The 26792-nt window shown below is 41.1% G+C and overlaps 1 protein-coding gene across 4 annotated transcripts in view; it reads right to left on the bottom strand.

Annotated features, from left to right (window-relative positions):
- Positions 1 to 10103: 10103 nt before the first annotated feature.
- LOC120745969 (polypyrimidine tract-binding protein 2-like) overlaps positions 10104 to 26792 on the bottom strand; it is a 31150-nt gene continuing 14461 nt past the window's right edge. For all 4 annotated transcript variants that reach the window (XM_040051202.1, XM_040051203.1, XM_040051204.1 and 1 more), the window contains 3 exons: positions 11934 to 12150; positions 11614 to 11691; positions 10104 to 11482 (listed from right to left, as the gene is read on the bottom strand). In XM_040051202.1, coding sequence (XP_039907136.1) covers positions 11353 to 11482; positions 11614 to 11691; positions 11934 to 12150 — 425 coding nt within the window. In that variant the 3' untranslated portion in view covers positions 10104 to 11352. The remainder of the gene's footprint in view (positions 11483 to 11613; positions 11692 to 11933; positions 12151 to 26792) is intronic.

The raw sequence follows: 26792 nt of genomic DNA, 5'->3' as shown, positions 1-26792 counted from the left end.
TTGGTGTTAGTCCTAGAGCCAGAACTGGAAAAACAGACTAGATGGAGGTTGAACATATCTTTGTTTTAAAGGCCAGAGTTTATTAGACATTTGGAAGAGGAGCTTAATGACTTTTTTTTTTTATCTTAATATGGGCTCTACTGAGAGGATTGGTACAGTGTAGGAGGGATCCAAGGCTTACATTAGAGGGAAAATTATTGCCTATGCCAGTAAGAGGAAGAGAAAAAACAATTACAAAGAGTTAAGATATTGGAGAAAAAACTTTTAGAAGGCTATACTGAGGCTCTTTCTATCACAAATGTATTTTAAAAGTTTCAAATGAATGAGCTATATAACAAAAAAGTAGAATATGCTATGTTTAAAATGAGGAGTAGCTTTTCTGAGAGCACAACAGCTTTTGGCAAGACAACTAAATCAGAAAGTGGCTAATTAGATAATACCTGCTATTAAGGATGAGGACGGGGAACTCACGACAAGTACTGGAGATATTAATAACGTTTTTTTTTACATTTTTACAACAAACGCTATGAGTCAGAGGTAGAGGATGATATGAATAAATGTGATGATTTTTTTCTCTAAGCTTAATTTGCCCAAGCTTACTGAAGACCAGCAAAGTTATTTAGATAGCCCTATAAAGTTAAAGAGGTTAAGAAGGCAGTATCACTAATGAAAGTACACTCAAAAAAATGAACTCAGCCTATCTCTGCTTTTACTAAAGTAGATTTTGTTGTTTGTTCTTAATAAACTCGATTTTGCAAAAATTCTTAAAGTGTTTGTGCAAATTTAATGAAATGTTGTTACTTTTTGTTGTTACACAAAGTCATTGAACTGTGTCAACGTAACATTGTTGAGTAAATTCACAGGTTTGTCCCTCTGCACATGCTGCTGCGTGCAGGGCCCGCCTAAGTAAGGGCCAATGCGCATGCGCACCACCCTCTTTCTCAAGCTTGCTTTTTCTTCGCCATGTGGACTGGTTCAGCTGCATTTTTGTCCAAAAATCAGGTAAGAAGTCATTTTTCTTGTAAAGCCCGTCTACATATATATGTTCACACGTCAGTTAATGTCGCAAGTGCTACTAAGAAAAGAGTACAGGCCGGGTTTTGCCCGGTAAAGGTTTGCTAACGTGGACTTGCTGCACGTGAGTTTCCAAATGATTTTGGAGGGGACTCCATTGCAATAGCAAAGCTCTGTTTTCAGCCCAAATGTAGTGTAGCGCTAGCGTCGGTATGCGTCGGTACAGGCAGCGCATTCGGTCCGGCACGCACTTTCGCGCCGAGTTTATACTCGGACGCCTGACTGCGTTGCACTTTAGCCAACAACAGTGGAGAAGCACTCCTCGCTAGCAGACAGGTTAGGGTGTATTTTCTGTCTAATATTTCAGCTTACGTTTTGATGTAGCTTGCAGAAAGCATTTAGTAAGCTGGTGTAAGATGAACTGCATTAATGTTGTACAATGTCCATGGGATTTCTCACTTGACTTTTAATGTCAGATTACACACACATTTACACAATATGCAGTGGTGATGATGTAGATCAATAAATTCATTGTTGTAGCATACAATATTAAAAATAAAACTGATTGATATGAAACATTAACAATGTGCAAATTATTTAGTTTTTTCAGGGACAGTGTAATGAAAATGTCTTTTGTGCTTCTCCCCCAGATACGTTGATGTGGCAGTGCAAATTGTGCAAAAAAGTGGTGTCATCACGAGCTCTGTTATTAAAACACTACAGGTTAGTTCATAGTAGACAGCAGTATCCATGTGCCTATTCTGATTGTGTCTGTGTTTTCAAAACATGGAATGCTCTACATAGCCACTTAAGCAGATCACATACCCAAAGAACTCTAGACAAGTCTGTGAGTTTGGCAACATTTAACTGCCATTTGTGTTCCTGCTGCAACATAGCTTCAGAGCAGGAGTATTTTTCTCACATTAACAACCATCTAAAATGTAACGAGACTGTGCATTGCATGTTTGAGGGTTGTTCTTTCAAAACAAATATCTATGGTACATTCAAGTCTCATCGAAATAGGAAACACAATCCTTATACCTTAAAAGACTTTAAAATCGGTATTGCTAACACTATTGTAGGCCAAACATCAGCTGATGACAGTACAGACACTACTGTAGAAGAGGACATAAGTGCAAATATTGATCACGATACAACTACAAGTGAGACTGAAGATTTGGCAAATGTAATAGAACTTAATTTTGCATCTCTTTTACTTAAGTTGGAAAACTATTTTCATATTCCCAGCATAGCAATTGACGAGTTGCTTTCAGAATTGCACTACCTGATAAGCTGTGCATCAGTGCCTTTGACAAATCAAGTAATTGTAGACATACTCAAGAATCATAACCTTTGTCTAGACCAGCCTGTTATTGAAGAACTGACAAAGGCAGTTTCTTTTAACCCTTTGTTAAAAGCCATAGAAAAGGACGACACACTTGCCACTGCCTTCAAACGCAGACAGTATTACAGAAAACATTTTGAAGTAATTGATCCAATTGAATACATTCTCGACTCCCAAAGCAAGAGGACCTTTCAGTATATTCCTATTCTAAAATCATTACAGCAGATATTTAAACAAGAAAACATACTGAACAAATTTGTCACTAGCCACAATCAGAATCCTTTTGTAAATAAGGAAAAGTATACATCATATAACGATGGTCTACATTTTCAAAATAATGAGTTTTTCTCAGGCGGTGAACTAAGAATCTCTATTTGTCTTTATGTTGATGATTTCGAAATTTCCAATCCATTGGGGACATCACGGAAAAAGCATAAACTTTGCTCAGTTTACTGGATTTTAGGTAACTTGACACCTTCTGACATTCAAAAACAAAACAAAAACAAATCAGCGACCAATATAGCCACATTTCTTTGCAAGGACACTCAAAAGCCTGCCATCCATGGATTCTGTCAGTGTTTTGATCTGTTCACCATCAACATTGCGTGCAGCAGCAACCACAGCCTCCCAGACACTGTTCAGAGAGGTGTACTGTTTTCCCTCCTTGTAAATCTCACATTTGATGATGGACCACAGGTTCTCAATGGGGTTCAGATCAGGTGAACAAGGAGGCCATGTCATTAGTTTTTCTTCTTTTATACCCTTTCTTGCCAGCCACGCTGTGGAGTACTTGGACGCGTGTGATGGAGCATTGTCCTGCATGAAAATCATGTTTTTCTTGAAGGATGCAGACTTCTTCCTGTACCACTGCTTGAAGAAGGTGTCTTCCAGAAACTGGCAGTAGGACTGGGAGTTGAGCTTGACTCCATCCTCAACCCGAAAAGGCCCCACAAGCTCATCTTTGATGATACCAGCCCAAACCAGTACTCCACCTCCACCTTGCTGGCGTCTGAGTCGGACTGGAGCTCTCTGCCCTTTACCAATCCAGCCACGGGCCCATCCATCTGGCCCATCAAGACTCACTCTCATTTCATCAGTCCATAAAACCTTAGAAAAATCAGTCTTGAGATATTTCTTGGCCCAGTCTTGACGTTTCAGCTTGTGTGTCTTGTTCAGTGGTGGTCGTCTTTCAGCCTTTCTTACCTTGGCCATGTCTCTGAGTATTGCACACCTTGTGCTTTTGGGCACTCCAGTGATGTTGCAGCTCTGAAATATGGCCAAACTGGTGGCAAGTGGCATCTTGGCAGCTGCACGCTTGACTTTTCTCAGTTCATGGGCAGTTATTTTGCGCCTTGGTTTTTCCACACGCTTCTTGCGACCCTGTTGACTATTTTGAATGAAACGCTTGATTGTTCGATGATCACGCTTCAGAAGCTTTGCAATTTTGAGACTGCTGCATCCCTCTGCAAGATATCTCACTATTTTTGACTTTTCTGAGCCTGTCAAGTCCTTCTTTTGACCCATTTTGCCAAAGGAAAGGACGTTGCCTAATAATTATGCACACCTGATATAGGGTGTTGATGTCATTAGACCACACCCCTTCTCATTACAGAGATGCACATCACCTAATATGCTTAATTGGTAGTAGGCTTTCGAGCCTATACAGCTTGGAGTAAGACAACATGCATGAAGAGGATGATGTGGACAAAATACTCATTTGCCTAATAATTCTGCACTCCCTGTATGATGATGTTTGCTAGTTCACCTTACATGCATTAATTTACTAATGTGGTTAGCCTACTCAACGTAAGTTACACACGAACAACATTAAGCTCCTCACGCAGAGAAGAACGGCTGCTGCTGCATCATTATCCGTCATCATTTCTGCTACACTGGCAGGGCTAGGGGCCAGGACTCTCCTCTTCGGGTTCTTGGGGGATGTTGCAAACTCCGGGTCCGATAACAGGCAACCCACCCGCAGTAGATGTGCTCGATGTGAGGTCTCGCAGCAAGCTATCAAATACAGCGCATTTCTCGGCTTTTAACAAAAACGCTATGCGTCGGCAGGTGTTTCATCGGATTTGAGGTGTTACCTCCTTTGACAGTATCACAGTATCAGCTTAAATCACTTGTTGCAGGCTGCTGAGTTTGCATCTTTTGCTGTGAAGTACAGCCAGACTTTTGACCACTTCGCCTTGGGCATTTTTAATCTGTAGCTCTGCTCTAAAAGAACGTACGTACCTGGACCCGCCTACTATCCTCGAAACGTAAAATGATTGGCTAGAATCTAAAGTGTATCACAGCTCAGGAAATAAAAGCACCGAAATAAAGCACCGAAATAAAGCACCGAAATGTGCGCTGCTTTTCGGTCTGGTTACTACCGTTTCTGTCAGAACCATCATGGCACCGGATACCGGTACCCATCCCTAGGCGTGACTGTGATCGTTACAGCTATATCTGTTAATTTGTTTGGAATGGGTAAATGGCAAGGATTACCAATAGTTTTTAAGCACAGTGCCAAAGCTTTGGGTCCCTCTAGTGCAGCAGCTTTTCACTGACCTTATTAATCACAGGAAATGTTTAGACCAAAGCACCACATATTTCCAACAGAAGTACCCATGCACATATATATTGTTGTGCAATTGGAGTGCTTTATGTCTGGCTATTTGTATTGCATTAAATGCTCGCTTGCAATTAATTATACTATTGCAATTATACTAGTTAGGTCATTTTAAGTGGCTGTATCTGTAGCAGAGCTACAGAGCAATCAGCCTCTCCGATCCTCTAACCAAGGTTTCCTACCTGTCGCTTGCTCTGATTTCAAAACTAGAGGTAATCGTGCTTTGGAGGTTGTTGCACCCAAACTTCGGAACAGCCTTCCTGAGTCAATTAGGTTGGCTGACTCTACTGTTTTAAACGACTACTGTAAACAAATTTTTACAGGTTAGCTTTCCCTTAATCTTTGCGCCTTTATTTTTGGCCATAGTTTGGAACTGGTTGTGTATATGTGAGTCTGTTGAAATGAATGTCTGACTGTGTGGTTGATTGTGTCTGCATGTTTTAACTTGTATACTTCAGTGTGTGGGTTTTATTCAAACTGTGAAGCACTTTGTAACCCTGTGTTGTGCTATACAAACAAGGTTATTATTATTATTTCAGACAGAAAATGAATTTCCTACTTTCAAAATCGTAGTTCCAATGTGTTTTTACAGGGAGTGCAGAATTATTAGGCAAGTTGCATTTTTGAGGAATAATTTTATTATTGAACAACAACCATGTTCTCAATGAACCCAAAAAACTCATTAATATCAAAGCTGAATGTTTTTGGAAGTAGTTTTTAGTTTGTTTTTAGTTTTAGCTATTTTAGGGGGATATCTGTGTGTGCAGGTGACTATTACTGTGCATAATTATTAGGCAACTTAACAAAAAACAAATATATACCCATTTCAATTATTTATTTTTACCAGTGATACCAATATAACATCTCCACATTCACAAATATACATTTCTGACATTCAAAAACAAAACAAAAACAAATCAGCGACCAATATAGCCACCTTTCTTTGCAAGGACACTCAAAAGCCTGCCATCCATGGATTCTGTCAGTGTTTTGATCTGTTCACCATCAACATTGCATGCAGCAGCAACCACAGCCTCCCAGACACTGTTCAGAGAGGTGTACTGTTTTCCCTCCTTGTAAATCTCACATTTGATGATGGACCACAGGTTCTCAATGGGGTTCAGATCAGGTGAACAAGGAGGCCATGTCATTAGTTTTTCTTCTTTTATACCCTTTCTTGCCAGCCACGCTGTGGAGTACTTGGACGCGTGTGATGGAGCATTGTCTTGCATGAAAATCATGTTTTTCTTGAAGGATGCAGACTTCTTCCTGTACCACTGCTTGAAGAAGGTGTCTTCCAGAAACTGGCAGTAGGACTGGGAGTTGAGCTTGACTCCATCCTCAACCCGAAAAGGCCCCACAAGCTCATCTTTGATGATACCAGCCCAAACCAGTACTCCACCTCCACCTTGCTGGCGTCTGAGTCGGACTGGAGCTCTCTGCCCTTTACCAATCCAGCCACGGGCCCATCCATCTGGCCCATCAAGACTCACTCTCATTTCATCAGTCCATAAAACCTTAGAAAAACCAGTCTTGAGATATTTCTTGGCCCAGTCTTGACGTTTCAGCTTGTGTGTCTTGTTCAGTGGTGGTCGTCTTTCAGCCTTTCTTACCTTGGCCATGTCTCTGAGTATTGCACACCTTGTGCTTTTGGGCACTCCAGTGATGTTGCAGCTCTGAAATATGGCCAAACTGGTGGCAAGTGGCATCTTGGCAGCTGCACGCTTGACTTTTCTCAGTTCATGGGCAGTTATTTTGCGCCTTGGTTTTTCCACACGCTTCTTGCGACCCTGTTGACTATTTTGAATGAAACGCTTGATTGTTCGATGATCACGCTTCAGAAGCTTTGCAATTTTGAGACTGCTGCATCCCTCTGCAAGATATCTCACTATTTTTGACTTTTCTGAGCCTGTCAAGTCCTTCTTTTGACCCGTTTTGCCAAAGGAAAGGACGTTGCCTAATAATTATGCACACCTGAAATAGGGTGTTGATGTCATTAGACCACACCCCTTCTCATTACAGCGATGCACATCACCTAATATGCTTAATTGGTAGTAGGCTTTCGAGCCTATACAGCTTGGAGTAAGACAACATGCATGAAGAGGATGATGTGGACAAAATACTCATTTGCCTAATAATTCTGCACTCCCTGTATAGTCAGGAGTGCAGAAACCCATGAGCTAACAGCAGCCATGAGACTTTGTCCTGTCATCTATAATCTGGGTGACAGAGAGCAGGATCACAGTGTCCAGCCCTAGTGATGCATTGCATAGACTAGATATTGATTAGCTCCTCTGGTTTGCATTGATACATCATGTCATCTTTGTTTTCAGAGCCCAATCCAGGACACAGGCACTTCCACTGAACGCTCACAAAATAAAAACCCATGGCACTAATAGTGAGCTGCAAATGTCTGCATGATGATGGATCAGGCCATCTGCACAGTCCCAGGACTGGACTGTGGAGTGCAATCTTCTTCAAACAATGCCTGACAGGGGCGTCCATCATCACAAAGTCATGTGCATGTACCCGGTCCCTGATGGAACGAAGCCTGTTTACATCAACACAGCGACAGCAACTTTATTATTTTCATCCTTTTAAACGTTCCACTGTTCTTTACATACACAAGTTCATTATTGTCAGGTTATACATGCTAGGAGTCATTCTTTGTAATGGAGTCCCCATTTACAGGAACAAACTGCAGTCTATTGATACAATGCAGTATGTTTACTACCTACAACATGCTGTAATAGCGGTAAGATAATATTACAGTCAATATTGTGGAGAACTGCACTGGCAGGACAAGCAGGGAGATGGGTCCACCGTCAGAGGCCATAAGAAGATTATTTGTAACCTTCACTAATTAATTATTATCTAAAGGCTTTTTAATTACATGGGTTACGCAGATAAAACCACTGTCACTTGTAACAGGAACAGGAAGTGATAGTCTACTGCAGAGAGACCCAACACTAGGTGAGGTGTTGTATGGTGTGTACTAGTTAAGTCTGTGGCACCAAGACTTCCGCACAGTCTCCCAGTACAGCTTTGGTTAGCAGACCATCTGGACTCGTAGAAAGCAGCAGTTTTGTTTAACTAGGCTTTTAAACTACACAATTACTTCACTTTCACTAATATTCCTTTTTTATCTTACCGTTTTGCAGCTGCTTATTGCCCTTTATAAATACATTTTTCTTACTTTTCCTTTATTTAATAAATAATAAAAAATCAGAAATAAATACAAAAAACACAAGTAAAAGACAACACCGTGGGTGTATGTGGGCTTATTTTACTTTTCACTTTTTCATCAGTAGAGTCTGATGAATATGACAGAAGCAAGTTAGCTTTTAAAGGGAAAAAAGGGAATATTAATATTACAGGTAGCACTGTCACCTTATGAAAATGATTGTGATCAGTAAATGGAAGTAGTGGGTTGACTCTAGCACGGAGGAGGAGACAGGACACAAAAAGCACCAGTGGGAGGCCATTTGTGTTTGTTTTCAGGAGCACTGCCTGATTTTGGCTCCTTTTTAAGTTACCTCTAGACCTAAACAGGAGGGACCAGGATCAATGAGCACATGGACACTTACCACATGTAGAACATTAGCATCATAAGCTTTGTTCTTTCCAGTCCAGCAGAAACGTTACCTGTTCATCATCCTGTATTCCTTTAAGTGCCGTCTTCAGTGGTGGAAGATGCTCTTGTTCAAACTGTGAGTTTAGTTGGTGCTGGTAGTGATGACAGTAATTTTCCAGTAGTTTCCACTATTAGTGGTTCCATTTATTAGAGCGGGATCCACCCCCACCCCCCACACATCGTTTCAGGCTCCACCAGACTGTCAGGACATTGAATGCCTTCCTCTCTTTACCCACTCGGCACTCCAGAAGGCTGGACTGTAAAACACATCCACAGGTACAAGCACCATGCCTTACACCCAACCTTTGAAAGAAACTAGCTCTATATCATTCATGTAGTTTCCACAGTAGTCTTTTCTTTACACTACTTCCAAGCACTTTGCAACAATTTTATTCTCTAATACATGCCTTTCTCATTTTGTATATATCCCTAAATTTTATATATTTATCCTGTTCAGATTTTAATCTGACAGAGTTTGTGTGAAGCACCCACAACTTTGTTGTACATGTACGATGATAATAAAGGGCTATTCTATTCCAGTCTAAGATACCACACTGTTCAAACTTAGTGTCCCTCACAATCACAGACTTACAATCACATTTTTCCACTTTTGTTAATCACTAGAACTATGCCACTAGATGCACTGATTTCTTTAAATTAATAAGAAAACTGTGGTGTAGTGTGAGTACTAGCACTTCTTCCAGTGTTTCAGTCATTTCTAGCTCAGGGAGTAAATAGTAAATGGACTGCATGAGCAAAGCCAAGTGTTTTGTCTTTTCTAGATTAGTGCTTTCTATCCATCCAGCTGCATCGGAGAGCAACTTGAAGCCATAGAATATTTGGCATGTAGACTAGAGCAGCCGGGGAACGAACCACGAACGAAACCTTCCGGTTAATAGAAAGTAGATTAATAGTGCTTTATTTACAGATTGAAATTCACTTTCTGCACATTTAAATGCTGTGTCCATTACATTTCATGCCATTCTATACAATGTAATGGGATCTGTCAGTGCACAGATAAGTTCCCCAGTTTAGCTGCAGGCCTTCTGTGTGGTTTATATGTTCCCTGTCAGCTGAGTTTTATTTCTATTGTAGACCCAAGTGCTGGCTAAATCAAAACCCCTCACATTTCTACAGGCTAAAGCTGTGTGCAAAGACTAAAAAGTGCCTGTTACTGATGCCTGTGGTTGTGTCAAGCTCTCCCAAACAGATGGTCAGGACAGCAGTGGTCCTTAGGCTAATCAGAAAATGGGGAAATACCAGAGGAGAGAAGAGCAAGATATTAAAGGAACAGATTGAGTAAGCTGGCAGAGTGGGAAACATATCGAGAAAGTGTCCTATAATCTAGAAACTTCACAGGGTTCAATCTGGTTTATTAGAGCTTGCTTTCAAGTGTCTCCAACTTGATTTTGGTCTTCTCCCACCTAGGACTGAAGGTGGTTTCCGAAGTGAGCAGACATAAAATAGAGGAGTGAGACAGAGGAAGTGAATGCAGAGCTACAGAAGAGTTTTATTAGACATGCTACAGAGGTAATGCGGAACACATAAGAGACACCGTGAGAGGGGAAACTCAAAAAACAGAAAACCAAGTTGAACCTCCGTTGTTAGAAAACAATTTATCCTTTAATTGCACCAGCTTGAGTCCAAATCCTTACATTCTGAACTACATTAAAAAAACAAAAACATAGCTTTGACGATAAAAAAAAAAAAAAAAAATGTATATACACCAGGATTAGTTCAGAACAAATGCCTATGAAATCAGGTTTGTGATTTAAAAATAAAAGAATTCAGTGAACACTTTGAATCGTGGACATCTTCCCCATATACACAACAATTAAAATGCTCTTTTTTGTTTATATGATTTAACACTAAAGGCACAGAAACTTTGGTCCAACTGAGTAGCCCTCTCAAGTACAGTGTCACATGACAATGCAATCACAGTGGACTCATCTTTTTACTGCTTCCACAGCATGCAACACTTATGTGAGATCCTATCATCATGCATGCTTTAAAGAACACTGTCACCAACTATTAAACCTCACTGCTATAGAAAAGAAAAGCAAGGAAGGCTTCAAAATCACATAACAAAATACTTTACTACATTGTCATAGTTTCTTATGCATGGATTGTGCTAGAACAATCTTCCACTGAACATCCCTTTGGAATAAAGGCGTTCCAGTTAAACTGCCTGTCATAGGCTACCAAAAACATTTTACCTCAGGAATATTCAGCTCTCCTGCTGCTAAACTAAAAAGGAAAATGTCATCTAAAATTGGAGAAGAAACACGGCTATGCCTAGTCAGAGGCACAGCTTCTAGACTGTTCTGTCTAGATGAATAGAAAACATCTTGCATTCTCATCAACTCATTGATACTAATGTGCCTCGGTAGGAGTTTGATAAATTAACATATCCAACTGTAGGAAAAGATAGTTGAGTAAGGCACACGAGTACTGTATCCTTTCATTTAAAAATGATTCACCGATTTACATCCAACTAACGTACAGGGGGACAACCAACCATTTCAAGGTTCTGCTTGACAAAAAAATATGGAGACACTTCAGAAAGAGCTGGGGAGATCCAATGTTGTTCTTTTTAAAGAAAATAAAAGGATATCAAGGAACGATACAATCAAGATAACTGATTCAATCTATGTGGTCCCCCTGGTGTTCAGACAATCTAGGAGCTTGAAATAGTTCAACCATCACAGTCGTAGTGTCCGGAGCCTGTGGGTCACATTCTTAAATGGTGGACTTGGAGAACGAGACTCTCAGGTGCTGGTTGCCTCCCATGTTATAGTTGTGAAGGTCGATCAGTGCCTGGATGGCTTCCTCCACTGTTGACATCTGGATCAGAGCCATCTTGCGATCTCTTGAAAACACGAAGCAGAGACAAATACCACAGATTAACTAGATGGATGGAAGTGGCAGGATGGAGCTTTACGGGAATCTTTAACAAATGTTAGCCTGGACTTGTCCAGTAGGTAGGACAGCTGTACATACTGGAAAAATTTGAATGCTTTCACAGTGCCTCCAGTGTTGGAGAAGAGCAGCCGCAGGTCATCTTCTGTCACATCTTGTCTGCCAAAGTGAAAGACACAGACTCTAATCATACATGATTTTAGCATCAGCTCTTTTCTCCAAGTCTAATCATTTAGCAGTTTTAATATAAACGGTTAACAATGAGATCTGTTCATTAGCCACCACACCAAGAACACAGTTAATCTCTTGCATTAACAGCTGTGCTAGTTAGTAGGAGTATTTCAGAAATCCTTCGGTGGCATGTCCTCTGTGTGATGCCAACTGACCATACCAGTACTTACGGGATATTGGAAAGGTGAAGAGTGGCAGAGGGTGGAAAGATGTTCTGGAAGTTCTTGGAACCTGGTTTCTTGAAACGATGAAGTGGGGAGTTGGCAAAATCCTTGGTCAGACCTTGATCATCCAGGCCGTCCCGAGGCAATGCCACCGTCTGGTGCTTGGACAGTGTCACCCGGATGATCTTCCCGTACATCTTTTGTCCATTCAGGTGGCTCATAGCTTTAGTGGGGGTAAAAGAAATATCAGTAGGATGAATGCTATGTATCAACAGATCCCAAAGTTTTTACATTCCTATGCCATTTTAACACAGTGAAATCTTTCAACACATCCACTCAGATGTAATGTAAGATGGCGGTGCGCATGGACGCAGCGGCTCGTCTAGGGACAGGTGAGAGTGGACGCTTTGTTTGTTTTGCAAATCCAACATTCAGGCTGTAAAACTTGCAGCCAAGAGACCTTACTAAAAATCAGGGCAAAGTACGTTGTTTGAACTACAATGCTTGCTTGCAACAAGAGCAGGGTGATATGGCCAAAAATATTTATCACGATATGTATTTGAAAATTTGCGATAACGATATAACTGACGATATAATTGATGCGAGACAAAATACAAAATACAACTCCACAACTTTACTAGCGCAAAAAAACCATTCATTCATTTTCACTTAAACAAGCAGCTGTTTTTTATGTGCATTAAAGCTATATAAAAATGTAACAGTGCAAATGCAAATTCCTTGCTGAAAGTTTAACCAAAGGGCATTTCCAGTAGAAATGGGCTGACACATCCTCAGCATAACCATGTATAATATCCACTGAAGTTAAAAAGAGGTGCTTTGCAACATTAAACTGCAGTGTGCCAAATAAAAACGTCAAATACGTATTTTTCGGACTATAAGGTGCACGGGATTATAAGGCACATTAAGCGAAACAAAACAGTCAGATAAATCAAACTTTATTCAACTCATTCTTCCTGCTTCCTCCACTTCTGTACCATTGATTCATTAATGCTATATTCTATCACAGCTGCTCTATTCCCATGTTGTTGCAGTATATTAATGACTAACCTCTTAATCAACTAACTTTTATTGAGTGGAAAAGTTAGCGTTAATCCTCCAGCTTCACTGTTTATGTTACGCTAACATAGCTGTGTCGCTAGCGATCACGTAGCACATGATATACAAGCTAGCCCAACTTCAGTAACCCTACAAACGGCACTGCTGTTTAGTTTTCTGTCTTCATTTATGTTGGAAGTGATAGCAGAGCTGTATGTTTGAATTTTTTCAGAAAGTTCAGAGTCTCTCCAAAGATCCTCAGGATTTTCTATACAGGCGCTGTGGAGAGCATCCTCACACAGAACATCACATCGTGGTTTGGGAACAGCTGTGTGAAAGATCAAAAAGCTCTCCAGAGAGTGATCCGTACAGCAGAACGCTGCTGCAGGATTGCTCTCCCCCCGCTCCAGGACACCTACACCAGGAGATGCCGGACTAGAGCAGCGCAGATACTGAAGGACCCGTCCCTTCCTGGCAACAAACTGTTCCAACTTCTGCAATCTGGTAGAAGGTTCCGCATCTTCCGGGCAAGGACAGAGAGACTCAAGAGGAGCTTCTATCCCCAAGCCATCCGTGCCCTAAACACACACACCCGCCCTCTCACATCATCTATAATTGACTTAGACAGGACTCTTCCAGACACTCTAAACCCAGGCACAATGTACATTTCAAATTCCTTTAATTTAAATATGTTTATATTGTCTATTCTGTAAAATAGATTGTCTATTCTTATTAATGTACAGAATTCGCCTGCTTTCTGCTACTACTGTACATTCACCTAATGTATATATTACATATATACAGGGAGTGCAGAATTATTAGGCAAATGAGTATTTTGTCCACATCATCCTCTTCATGCATGTTGTCTTACTCCAAGCTGTATAGGCTCGAAAGCCTACTACCAATTAAGCATATTAGGTGATGTGCATCTCTGTAATGAGAAGGGGTGTGGTCTAATGACATCAACACCCTATATCAGGTGTGCATAATTATTAGGCAACGTCCTTTCCTTTGGCAAAATGGGTCAAAAGAAGGACTTGACAGGCTCAGAAAAGTCAAAAATAGTGAGATATCTTGCAGAGGGATGCAGCAGTCTCAAAATTGCAAAGCTTCTGAAGCGTGATCATCGAACAATCAAGCGTTTCATTCAAAATAGTCAACAGGGTCGCAAGAAGCGTGTGGAAAAACCAAGGCGCAAAATAACTGCCCATGAACTGAGAAAAGTCAAGCATGCAGCTGCCAAGATGCCACTTGCCACCAGTTTGGCCATATTTCAGAGCTGCAACATCACTGGAGTGCCCAAAAGCACAAGGTGTGCAATACTCAGAGACATGGCCAAGGTAAGAAAGGCTGAAAGACGACCACCACTGAACAAGACACGCAAGCTGAAACGTCAAGACTGGGCCAAGAAATATCTCAAGACTGGTTTTTCTAAGGTTTTATGGACTGATGAAATGAGAGTGAGTCTTGATGGGCCAGATGGATGGGCCCATGGCTGGATTGGTAAAGGGCAGAGAGCTCCAGTCCGACTCAGACGCCAGCAAGGTGGAGGTGGAGTACTGGTTTGGGCTGGTATCATCAAAGATGAGCTTGTGGGGCCTTTTCGGGTTGAGGATGGAGTCAAGCTCAACTCCCAGTCCTACTGCCAGTTTCTGGAAGACACCTTCTTCAAGCAGTGGTACAGGAAGAAGTCTGCATCCTTCAAGAAAAACATGATTTTCATGCAGAACAATGCTCCATCACACGCGTCCAAGTACTCCACAGCGTGGCTGGCAAGAAAGGGTATAAAAGAAGAAAAACTAATGACATGGCCTCCTTGTTCACCTGATCTGAACCCCATTGAGAACCTGTGGTCCATCATCAAATGTGAGATTTACAAGGAGGGAAAACAGTACACCTCTCTGAACAGTGTCTGGGAGGCTGTGGTTGCTGCTGCATGCAATGTTGATGGTGAACAGATCAAAACACTGACAGAATCCATGGATGGCAGGCTTTTGAGTGTCCTTGCAAAGAAAGGTGGCTATATTGGTCGCTGATTTGTTTTTGAATGTCAGAAATGTATATTTGTGAATGTGGAGATGTTATATTGGTTTAACTGGTAAAAATAAATAATTGAAATGGGTATATATTTGTTTTTTGTTAAGTTGCCTAATAATTATGCACAGTAATAGTCACCTGCACACACAGATATCCCCCTAAAATACCTAAAACTAAAAACAAACTAAAAACTACTTCCAAAAACATTCAGCTTTGATATTAATGAGTTTTTTGGGTTCATTGAGAACATGGTTGTTGTTCAATAATAAAATTATTCCTCAAAAATACAACTTGCCTAATAATTCTGCACTCCCTATATAATGTAATATAATATAAGAGACGCACCTAGCTCCGGTAAGAGTCGAGGTGGAGGTCTGTGCATCTATATTAATTTATATTAAAATTCATGTGTTAATGGCAGCTGAGTGCAGTGTTGTGTGACTAATGTGGCAGAGTTTCTCATTGTGAAATGCCAGCCATTCTACCTGCTGAGAGAATTTACCATTGTTATCACAGCTGCTGTTTACATAACGCCCAGCGCTAATACCGAGGCCACTGCTAATGAGTCACTTGGAGGGGTACACGACGCCATCAATGAGCTACAGATGAAACATCCAGGAAAAAAAACCATATGCTGTCTAAATGACTACCATCCCATTGCATTGACGCCAATTGTGATGAAGTGTTTTGAACAGTTTATCAAGCTACACATCGGGGTGGCTGTAGCTTAGGCGGTAGAGCAGGTCATCTACCGATCGGAAGGTTGGTGGTTCAATTCCTTGCTTCCCCTAGTCTGCATGCCAAATATCCATGGGTGGATAAAGCGCTTTGAGTGCTCAGAAGAGTAGAAAAGCGCTATATAAGAACCAGTCCATTTACATCATAGCTAGCCTTCCTGCGACATTCGCTCTAGTTTGCTTATCATTCCAACTGCTCCACAAAGTATGCAATATTACATTCCGTTATCATCCATCTGGACCGCAAAGACACCTATGCATTGATTTTAGCTCAGCATTTAACATCATTACTTCACAGAAACTAACTGAGAAACTCCTCTTACTTGTCCTGAACACAAACTGTGGATCCTGGACTTTCTGACTTACAGACCTGAGTCTGTCCGTGTTGGGAAAAACCATCTCCAAACCCCACTGTGTTCTCAAACTACTGTTGTTTGCACTGATAACACACGACTGTGTATCCAGATATGAGGGGAACCTACTTATTATGTTTGCAGATGACACCACAGTGGTAGGACTGATTTCCGGAAACGATGAATAAGTGTACAGGAGAGAAGTTGAACACCTTGTGGGCTGGTGTAGAGAGAACAATCTGGTGCTAAACGTAGCCAAAACGAAAGAGATGATCATCGAGATATGTAATGCACATATCTCGATCAACAGTCATGGTAGTGTTTTAGTTTAAGGTTTTAATTATCTATCATTCTCACACAGTTATTGTTATTATTTTTATCAATATTTTGTATTTCATTTTGTATTTTAGTTTATTCAAGTGACTATTTTATAGCAACACGTCTGGCATGTATGATGTACGAGTGTCTGAATGTGGGGGATGAGCGAGAGAGATAAATATGAAGCCATCATACCAGCTCGGATGTCGCCCGGACAAGGACCACACGGTCAGGTGTTGAGGAACCAGGGCACCATGATTGGAAGTGGGCTACTGGAACGGCATCAGTGGGCAAGAGAAAAAAAAGAAAAAAATAGGGCACTGTTGGAATGCTACTACGTAAGTAACCCCAGCGGAAGGGGTTATAGGAACAGGATGGCGGAACTATGGAATCGTCGATACCCAGCATCCACATTGATGGCAAATCAACTAGTACCTCAGTGTTCCAATTAGGGCTGGGCCATATTATACCATTCACGGTAATACCGGTATAATGTTAGGCAACGATAGGAAAATGAAATATCGCGATAGAATATGAGTAAAACGCGCATGCGCAGTGCCTTTGTTTTCATACGCACATGGCCGATCGTTGAGTGAAACAGATGAACCAGAATTGGTTTGTAAAAATGGTACAACTTCAGTGATGTGGAACTGGTTTGGTGTTTGTCCGTCAGATACACGACAAAGCACATTTTTTTGCAGAACAAGCAAGCGGCCGTCGTTATCCGATTGTTCAGTCTGACGTCACTAGCCGTGTCTGGACCTAAACTTCGCTGCAGGTCCATATATCAAACGATCACTATGGCATTACTGAGAGTTGAAAAACTGTCTAAATTCTTTCATCTTTAATAAAATGATCAGCGTTCTGCTCTACCAGGTGTAACAATTGAGTTTAACATCCAGGCATCCATGAAAACGGAATTTATGACATTTAACGGAGTTAGAAGTTAGCAGGGAGTTAGCTCGCTAGCTTTTATCTAAATACAATATAGCATGTCCTGACTGCGGGGTTTTGGAAACAAATTAAAACGTACAGCTCTGCTATCACTTCCAGCGTAAATGAAGACAGAAAACTAAACAGCAGTGACGTTTGTAGGGTTACTGAAGTTGAGCTAGCTGGTATATAATGATGTGCTACGTGACCGCTAGCGACACAGCTATGTTAGCATAATATAAACAAGCTAACTTTTTTTCCACTCGATAAAAGTTAACGTGAGTGTTCTCGGTGGTCAGGAACAAATGTAATCGCATGGCAGGATGCTGTAAAAGGACCAAACTTCAGCCAGGAGAACAACTGAGATAATCCATCCACAATACGAGGTTAGTCATTCATATACTGCTGCATGGGCTGGGCTGTAGTTACATCCTAAGATTTTAAAAACTGAGCTTAAATAAATGATTAGCGGTAATAAAAGCCGAGGGAGGTCAACAGTGATCACTGGCTGTTTTAGGAGCTTTTTGAGATCAAATATAAGAAAATACAAAACATTAAACATGTTAACAACACAAAAGCCATATTAAACGCAGACTACTTTAGGCCCGGAAGTAGGATTCGTCACGTCATCACTGAACAACCGGATTGTCGTATTTGTTGGACTAAGATGCTCTTAAATCTGGAAGTAATCTGGGTCCTAAACTCCGTATTCTTCAGGTCAAACGAACACTGCAGCATCACTGAGAGTTTAAAACTGTCTAAATTCTTTCATCTTTAATAAAACGATCAGCATTGCTGCTTTACCAGGTGTAACTATGAAATTTAACTTCCAGGCATCCATGAAAACAAAATGTATTACATTTAACAGAGTTAGAAGTTAGCAGGAAGCTAGCGGAAGTTAGCTCGCTAGTTTCGCTAGTTACCTAAACATGATATAGCATGTTCTGACTGAGAGATTTCTGAAAAAATTCAAACGTACAGCTCTGCTATCGCTTCCAACATAAATAAAGACAGGAAAATAAACAGCAGTGACGTTTGTAGGGTTACTGAAGTTGGGCTAGCTGGTATATAATGATGTGCTACGTGATCGCTAGCGACACAGCTATGTTAGCTCCTCACATACAAGGTCTTAAATAATCAGGCCCCATCTTATCTTAATGACCTTGTAGTACCATATCACCCTATTAGAGAACTTCGCTCTCACACTGCAGGCCTACTTGTTGTTCCTAGAGTATTTAAAAGTAGAATGGGAGGCAGAGCCTTCAGTTTTCAGGCCCCTCTTCTGTGGAACCAGCTTCCAGTTTGGATTCAGGAGACAGACACTATCTCTACTTTTAAGATTAGGCTTAAAACTTTCCTTTTTGCTAAAGCATATAGTTAGGGCTGGATCAGGTAACCCTGAATCCTCCCTTAGTCATGCTGCAATAGACGTAGGCTGCCGGGGATTCCCATGATGCATTGAGTTTTTCCTTTCCAGTCACCTCTCTTACTCACTATGTATTAACAGACCTCTCTGCATTGAATCATATCTGATATTAACCACTGTCTCTCTTCCACAGCATGTCTTTCATCCTGTTTTCCTTCTCTCACCCAAACCGGTCGCAGCAGATGGCCCCGCCCCTCCCTGAGCCTGCCGGAGTTTTCTTCCTGTTAAAAGGGAGTTTTTCCTTCTCACTGTCGCCAAAGTGCTTGCTCATAGGGGGTCATATGATTGTTGGGTTTTTCTCTTTATCTATGAAGCGCCTTGAGGCGACTTTTGTTGTGATTTGGCGCTATATAAATAAAAGTGAATTGAATTGAATTGAAAATGCAAGCTCCATGATAACGCACAGCTATGGATTCCAGCTGCGTTCGTAGTTCTGCAAAGACCCCCATAGAGTCGAGCTTTTCAGTTCAATCAGCTGCATTTCGATGTCCTCTGTGTCCAGGCAGTTAAGGGAAGACAAATCCAGCTGTTCATTAAAGCTTTCTGGTTTGATCAGAAAAGAAAACATTGGTCCATACACCTGTGAATTCTGTCTCGAGTCTACGGATGTATCCGTATATTTCCATGGTGCCGATGCAGCGCTGAGCGGACAACTGCTGAAGCTTCTGAAGTGTTGGAATGTGGAAATTTCAACATCGCTTGAAATTTGCGATGTGCACCGCTGGCCCAGCCATTCATTTTTTAATGCACCTGCTCAGATTAACTCACTGCGTGTCGTGCCCAGGGCTGGACTGGGACAAAAAAAAAATCAGCCTGGGCATTTTGACTAGAGACCGACCCACCAGGTATTAAAGCCATAAAGCCTTTGAATGAAAACAAACGCTGTTGTGACAGTGATGTACAGTCTTGTTGGTATATGTATGATTTTTATACATTTTACATCTGATAAAAACTTTGGTTGTAAAGATTCAGATAATTATTTAATAAAAGCTAGACATTTTAAATGAGAATAAGAACAAAAAGTATTTCTTTGTGCCCCCCTTTCCCTGTTAATGCCCTACCTGGCCCCCTGGCAAAACTTTGCTAGACCCGCCCCTGCACAGTTACCAGCTGTCAGCTACTTAGAAAAGGATCCTGGTGTTATTTGTCTCTCAGAAACAGTTCATAACTTCAACTCATTCATGTCACCTAAAAGGTAAACCTGTTTCTCCATCACCTGTTCAGCTCTGATGATTCAGTAAGGACATCTCCTGGTTTCATCTTCATGTTTCCCTCTCACCACATATCCAAACCGACATCATGACCAGCAGCTTTACAGCTGTGGCTCCAGCAAACATCAGCTGATACTAGAAAGTAATATTAAATTCTAACAACAGCTGATCAAGCTTAAACATGCTGCTGTTGTTTAACGCGACATCCGCCGGTTTCCTCTTTCTGGCGCAAAGTGGGTGATAAATAAACAAGAGAGAAAAGCCGATCAGCTGATCATTGATCAGTTTCATGATTGAAGTAACAACAGGAGAGAGAGGGGGGAGAATGAGAGAAGAAGAGGCAGTTATGCAGCGTAAACAAAGAATAACTCCAGCTTTGTGTCTTTTTCTATTCTAGCTGAAGTACGGGACAAACTGTGTTCCTTTTTAGCTCAATACAAAACGTAATATTTTCTCTGAATACGGGACTATTCCGTTTTTTACAGGACGGTTGGCAACTCTACTAACTAACCTTATGAATAAACAGCACAGAGGCACTAATCATAGCAGCACAGGAACAAGCTCTGAGCACAAGATCCATAGAGGCTGGGGTCTATCACACCAGGCAAGACCCCAGGTGCAGGCTGTGCAAAGATGCCCCAGAGACAATCCAGCACAGAAGCGCAGGGTGCAAGATGCTAGCAGGCAGGGCATACATTTAACGCCATAACCAAGTGGCCGGCGTAGTATACAGGAACATCTGTGCCATGTATGGCCTGGAAGTCCCAAGGTCAAAATGGGAGACGCCACCAAGGGTGGTGGAGAATGACCGAGCTAAGATCCTGTGGGACTTCCAGATACAGACGGACAAAATGGTGGTGGCTAACCAAGCTGGAAAATTACCAAGTGCTCAGAGAAGAGCTCGAGAAGATGTGGAGGGTGAAGGTAGCAGTGGCCCCAGTGGTAATCGAAGCACTTATTGCAGTGACTTCCAAGCTAGGCGAGTGTCTCCAGCAGATCCCAGGAACAACATCAGAGATCTCTGTCCAGAAGAGTGCAGTCCTAGGAACAGGTAAGATACTGCACAGGACCTTCAAGCTCCCAGGCCTCTGGTAGAGGACCAGAGCTTGGAGGATAAAGACCGCCTAAAGGGGCGAGAGGGGAATGCATTCGATCTCGAACAAAGCACTAAAAGGATTTTGTTATGTTAAATAAATAGATGGATACTTTATTGAGCCCATAAGGGAATTTTTTGTGTTACAACAGCATGATAAAGTAAAAATAGTAGAGTCTACAATACACAACAATAAACAACACAGTTAAAATAAGTGTCACAGGTGTCCAATAAGGGCCTTATATTATGAGATATAATTCCTGCACTATACAACAGTGACAAAAAACAATGAAAAGTAAAAATGGTTTAAAAAGTAAAGTAAAAGTTGGTTAAAAACAGTAAACGTAAGACTGGCGTTGTGTAAGAGAGAAGTGTAAGTTGCATTTAATAAATAAAATGTAGACTATAAATCTGCCTTAGAAGTGTGGAGTGGAGCAGGTGCGATGGGTAGGGCTGCTCTATTAATCGAATTTTAATCTCGATTACGATCTGGGCTTTCAACGATCATTAAAAATGACTGAGCCGATTAGTAGCACCTCCCTCATGCTTTACTCTCGCGCTGCTCCGTGTGGCAAATCCAGCGCACCTCTCTGAATTTCGAACACGTGTCACAACAATTAAGAGCAGCGGTCTCCAACCTTTTTTGCGCCACGGACCGGTTCATGCCCGACAATATTTTCATGGACCGGCCTTTAAGGTGTCGCAGATAAATACAACAAAATAAAACTAGTACCGGTACCGAAAAAAAGAAGATTTATTCATAACACACATGAAAAGACCCAGGAAAACCGAGTTAACGATAAAAATGATAACAAAATAACGCTGAAAACCGATAAAAACCCTGAAAACCATACACCTGAGCCTCAACTCTGGCGGCCCGGTACCAAACGACTCACGGACCGGTACCGGTCCGAGGCCCGGGGGTTGAGGACCGCTGATTAAGAGGACCCGAGGGAAGCTCGGAAAGCTAAGCAGAAGTTACTTGGAGAGGAGAGTGACTGCCGTTGGTTGAAAAGAGAGGAAAAAAAAACTTCAGTGGTGTGGAAACATTATGGGTTCAGTCAGACGTGGATCAAGTAGACAGTGTGTAAACTTTGCTACGGTGTCGTAGCTGCACCACAGAGCAACACTGCAAAGTTCACTAAACATAGATGTTTACATTTTTCATTTATTTCTTATACTGCAAACATTTGCACTATTATCAGTATTTCCACACTATTTTATATTATTTTTTAAAGTCATTATTCAATACATTGTATTGTTATTGTTAACCCCTTTAAAGCCGGTCAGAGCAGCACGCTCTGTTTTGTGTAACTATTTTTAAATCCCTGTAGAACCTGAACCGTGTAAGCTAGCGCAATAATTTGTTTTTTGCATATGAAACCGGAGGAGTTGTACTTGCATCTTATGCCATCAGCTTGTCCTCGGTCACGGTTTCCTTCCACATAAAGTTTTGCAAAAATTGCATAAAAAGCGCTTGCAGGAACAAAAACATAATATTCCAGAAATACGCTTTGCCAATCCGATCAGGTGTTCATAACACTTCCCACATTGAACCAGACGTCAGCGTGAACTATCACATGTCCGCCATTTCCTGCCCGAAACCGGAAGTGACTCGGAAAATGTAGTTTTTTTACTTGTAGGCCTTAAAAGCCCATACTGGTGTTTTTATAAGTCATGTTTGACTTTTCTGAATAGTTTCTGGGATGCCTAGAACTCGAATTGCACTGCTGGAAATAGTTTATTTTGATGCACGTGCTGTTTTCTTTGCAAATTTGCATCATAGGATTGTTTTTTTTGTTTTTCCTGCAGTATATAAAAATTGCTGTATCTCCAAAATAAAACTATGAAGAAACTCAAAATAAATTTCCTGTTGTTGTAAACTATTTTGTGCAACTTTTTTGTATTTAAAGTTTTGAGGGATAAACCTCTTAAATTTCTCCAAGTAGAAATATATGTAAAAACAACAAAACGATTTTCAATTTTTTTGTAGTTTATTGCACTTTTTTGGCAATTAATGTAGTTACTATGGACTTAATGCATACATATTATTAAAATATGGGCTATAACAGTTGTATACCAACTTGAAATGCTCCCACAAATGGCACTACAGCATGTAAAAATAATAATAATATAAGCTCTGGCAGACTTGGTTCTATGGTAGGTCTTAAAGGGTTAAATAAATATCGTCAAATAATCGAGATCTCAATTTCAGTGAAAATAATCGTCATTTTTGCCATAATCGAGCAGCCCTAGCGATGGGTTATCCATGGTGGAGCACAGTCCCGTCTCTCAATGACTCAAATGCCTCCAAGTTCTGATTTATGATGCTTTCAGCTTTGCGGATTACTTTATTGATCCTACTGCCATCTCCGGCAATGACGTATCACTGCAGACCCCACCCACCCTGGCAATTGACTGTTTAAAATGCTTCCATCTGGTAAGCAGTATAGAAACATAGAAACACGCACCACCAGACTGAGAGAGAGCTTTTTCCCCAGATCTGTGAAATACATCTAAATTCTATTTGTGACTTCCTGCACACATGCACATACAGATAGTGTCCATTCAACTGTTTTATAGTGCACCTCAAATCAAGTCCATGCCTTTTATTTGCTAAACTGACAATGACATAATGAAGGAATTGCCCACACCTGGCCATGGAATCGACTTTGAGTCAATTAGCTAATTACTTTTGGCACGTGTTAAGGAGCAAAAACTCTTAAACCCTTCACCCAATTTGAATGTGGATACCCTCAAACGGAAGCTGAGAGTCTACACATTGTCCATATCGGTTATATAACTATAATTGGAATATGTTTCTGTAAACACGTATTTTTTAAAAACAAACACACACAAAAAAAATCACCAAAACAAACAAACAAACAAACAAAACTTGTGTCTGATATGTGCCGAGGTACCAAAACAAATCTTCGTTATGTGTGAACATATAATGACAATAAAAGATTCTTGCTCTTCTTCCAGACTTCTCCACATAGTTCCTCACCACTCCTGCCCAACCTTAAAGACGTAGTCGGCAATCCAGGAGACAGGAGAAGTGGTGATACCCACCCCGAGCAGCTTCTCACTTGAATCGTTTTTCCTTGGAAAGACAAGTAATATGATTCTCACAATGCTACCAGTTCCACGCATGTGAAAGCGAGCATATTGCAACAGGCAGATAACAGCATCATCCACCCCCACAAGAGGCTGGTAAGTGAACCAAAGAGCGTTGAGAGCATGTTTCACCTGGAAGCTAAGTCGGGCAAGAACCAGTCTCTCCAGCACCTTGATGACATGTTAACGTCAAGGTAACTGATCTGAAGTCATTCAGACCTGATGCGACCAGGGTCTGTAGCTTTGCTTTGGTGTAGTCCCTACACTTACGCTCTTAGCTGGACACCAATCACTAGGGATGGGTAACGGTATCCGGTGCCATCATGGCACCGGTTCTGACATAACCGGTAGTAACCAGACCAAAAAGCAGCACACATTTCGGAGCTTTTTTTCTTGAGATGTCATACACTTTGGATTCTAGCCAATCATTTTACCTTTCCAAGGATAGTAGGCGGTACGTATGTTCTTTTAGAGCAGAGCTACAGATTAAAAATGGTCAAAGCGGTCAAAAGTCTGGCTGTACACAGCAAGAGATGCAAACTCAGCAGCCTGCAACAAGTGCTTTAAGGTGATAGCTGCAGAAAAGGCTAACATTGTTATCCTTTTACAAAAAAAAAAACAAAAAAAAAAAAAAAACAGCTAAACATGAGAGGTTTTAGGACAAAGTTTGTGTTTTCCATTGTTTGAGCACCGGTTCCAACCAAAGGAGGTATGTTGTATCAACAGAAAAGGCTAACTTGGTTATCATTTTGCAGAAAAAAAGACTGCTAAAAATAAAAACATAAGAGGTTTATGGACAAAGTTTGTGTTCTCCATTCTTTAAGCACCGGTTCAAGCACCGGTTCAAGCACCGTTTAAGCACCGGCACCATTTCAAAAGTACCAGTTTGGCACCGGTATCGGATAAAACCTAAACGATACCCATCCCTACCATCACAGTCCGATATGAAGAGGGAATTTTAGATGACAGTGGGAGTGGGGTTGGTTCCGAACACCCAATCTTTGCATGGAGGAGGGGATGTGTAATGGAGGATTGTTTAACCCTTTAAGACCTACCATAGAACCAAGTCCGCCAGAGCTTATATTATATTTTTACATGCTGTGGAGCCATTTTTGGGAGCATTTCAAGTTGCTATACATCAATACAACCATTATAGCCCAGATTTTAATAATATGTATTCATTAAGTGCATAGTAATTACATAAATTGCAAAAAAGTGCAATAAACTACAAAATAATTGAAAATCGTTTTTGCTTTTTTAACATATATTTGTAGTTAGAGAAATTTAAGAGGCTCATCCCTCAAAACTGTAAATACAAAAAAGTTGCACAAAATAGTTTCCCACCACAGGAAATTTATTTTGAGTGTCTTCATAGTTTTATTTTTGAAATACACCAATTTTTATACACTGCAGGAAAAACGAAAATAAATATTATACTGCAAATTTGCAAAAAAGCAGCATATGCATCAAAATAAACTATTTCCAGCAGTGCAATATGAGTCCTAAGCATCCCAGAAACAACACAGAAAGTCATAAAGTCAAAGATAACTTTTAAAAACGCCAGTATAGGCCCTGAGGCCCTGATGGTAAAAAAAAGACTACATTTCCGCGAAAATGACGTCACTTCCGGTTTCGGGCAGGTAATGGCGGAAATGCAAAAGTTCGCGCTGACATCTATTCCAACATAGGCAGTGTTATGAACAGCTGATTGGATCGGGAAAGCGTGTTTCTGGAATATTATGTTTTTGTTCCTGCAAGCGCTTTTTATGCAGTTTTTGCAAAGCTTTATGTGGAAGGAAACCGTGACCTAGGACAAGCTGATGGAATAAGATGTAAGTACAACTCCTCCGGTTTCATATGCAAAAAAAATTATTGCGCTAGCTTACTTGGTTGCAGTGCTACCCGGATTTAAAAATAGTTACGCAAAACAGAGCGTGTCCGCTCCGATCGGCTCTAAAGGGTTAATGGCTGAGGAGGTATTACGATTGGTGCTGAGTGTGGAGGGGCAGCAGGGGGCCCAGTACTGACCCTGTTAAGATAGAGAGTCAGTTCATTGTTCATGCTGTGTCCAGGCTACTGCCAATTTATCTGATTAAGGGCATTGGCTGCATCTCTCTCCACACCTCTTTGGTGTTATTCAGATGGAGTTTGGTCTATATGCATCTACACCTTATTAGCCCCACATTAAACTCATTCAGTAGGGCCTTCTTGTCAATGTTGATCCAGGGCTTATTGTTGGAGAAACAGCATACAGTCCTGGCTGGGATTCAATTCAATTCAATTTTATTTATACAGCGCCAAATCCCAACAACAGTCGCCTCAAGGCGCTTTAGGTATCTTCACAGAAATGTATGTAGTCAGTGATGCAGTTGATGTCAACCCCATGTGGATCACAGAGCATGTCCCCGGCTGTAGTCCTGCAGGGCCTCTGTCTTCCTTACCTCGCCTTCTCACAGATTTGTTGGCAACAGGAAGCCTTAGAAATGGAAGAACTGCGCGTGTTCATCGTCATAGCAACACAGCTGAGCGTCCCATGACGTAATTAGTATGTGACGCGAACGCTACAAAGTGGACATCGAGGCGA

The sequence above is a fragment of the Simochromis diagramma genome, unplaced genomic scaffold, assembly GCF_900408965.1.
Source record: "Simochromis diagramma unplaced genomic scaffold, fSimDia1.1 OVJJ01000644.1, whole genome shotgun sequence".
Classification (NCBI taxonomy): domain Eukaryota; kingdom Metazoa; phylum Chordata; class Actinopteri; order Cichliformes; family Cichlidae; genus Simochromis; species Simochromis diagramma.
Note: the sequence above shows the minus strand (reverse complement) of the source record. Positions and strands in the feature narration are given on the sequence as shown.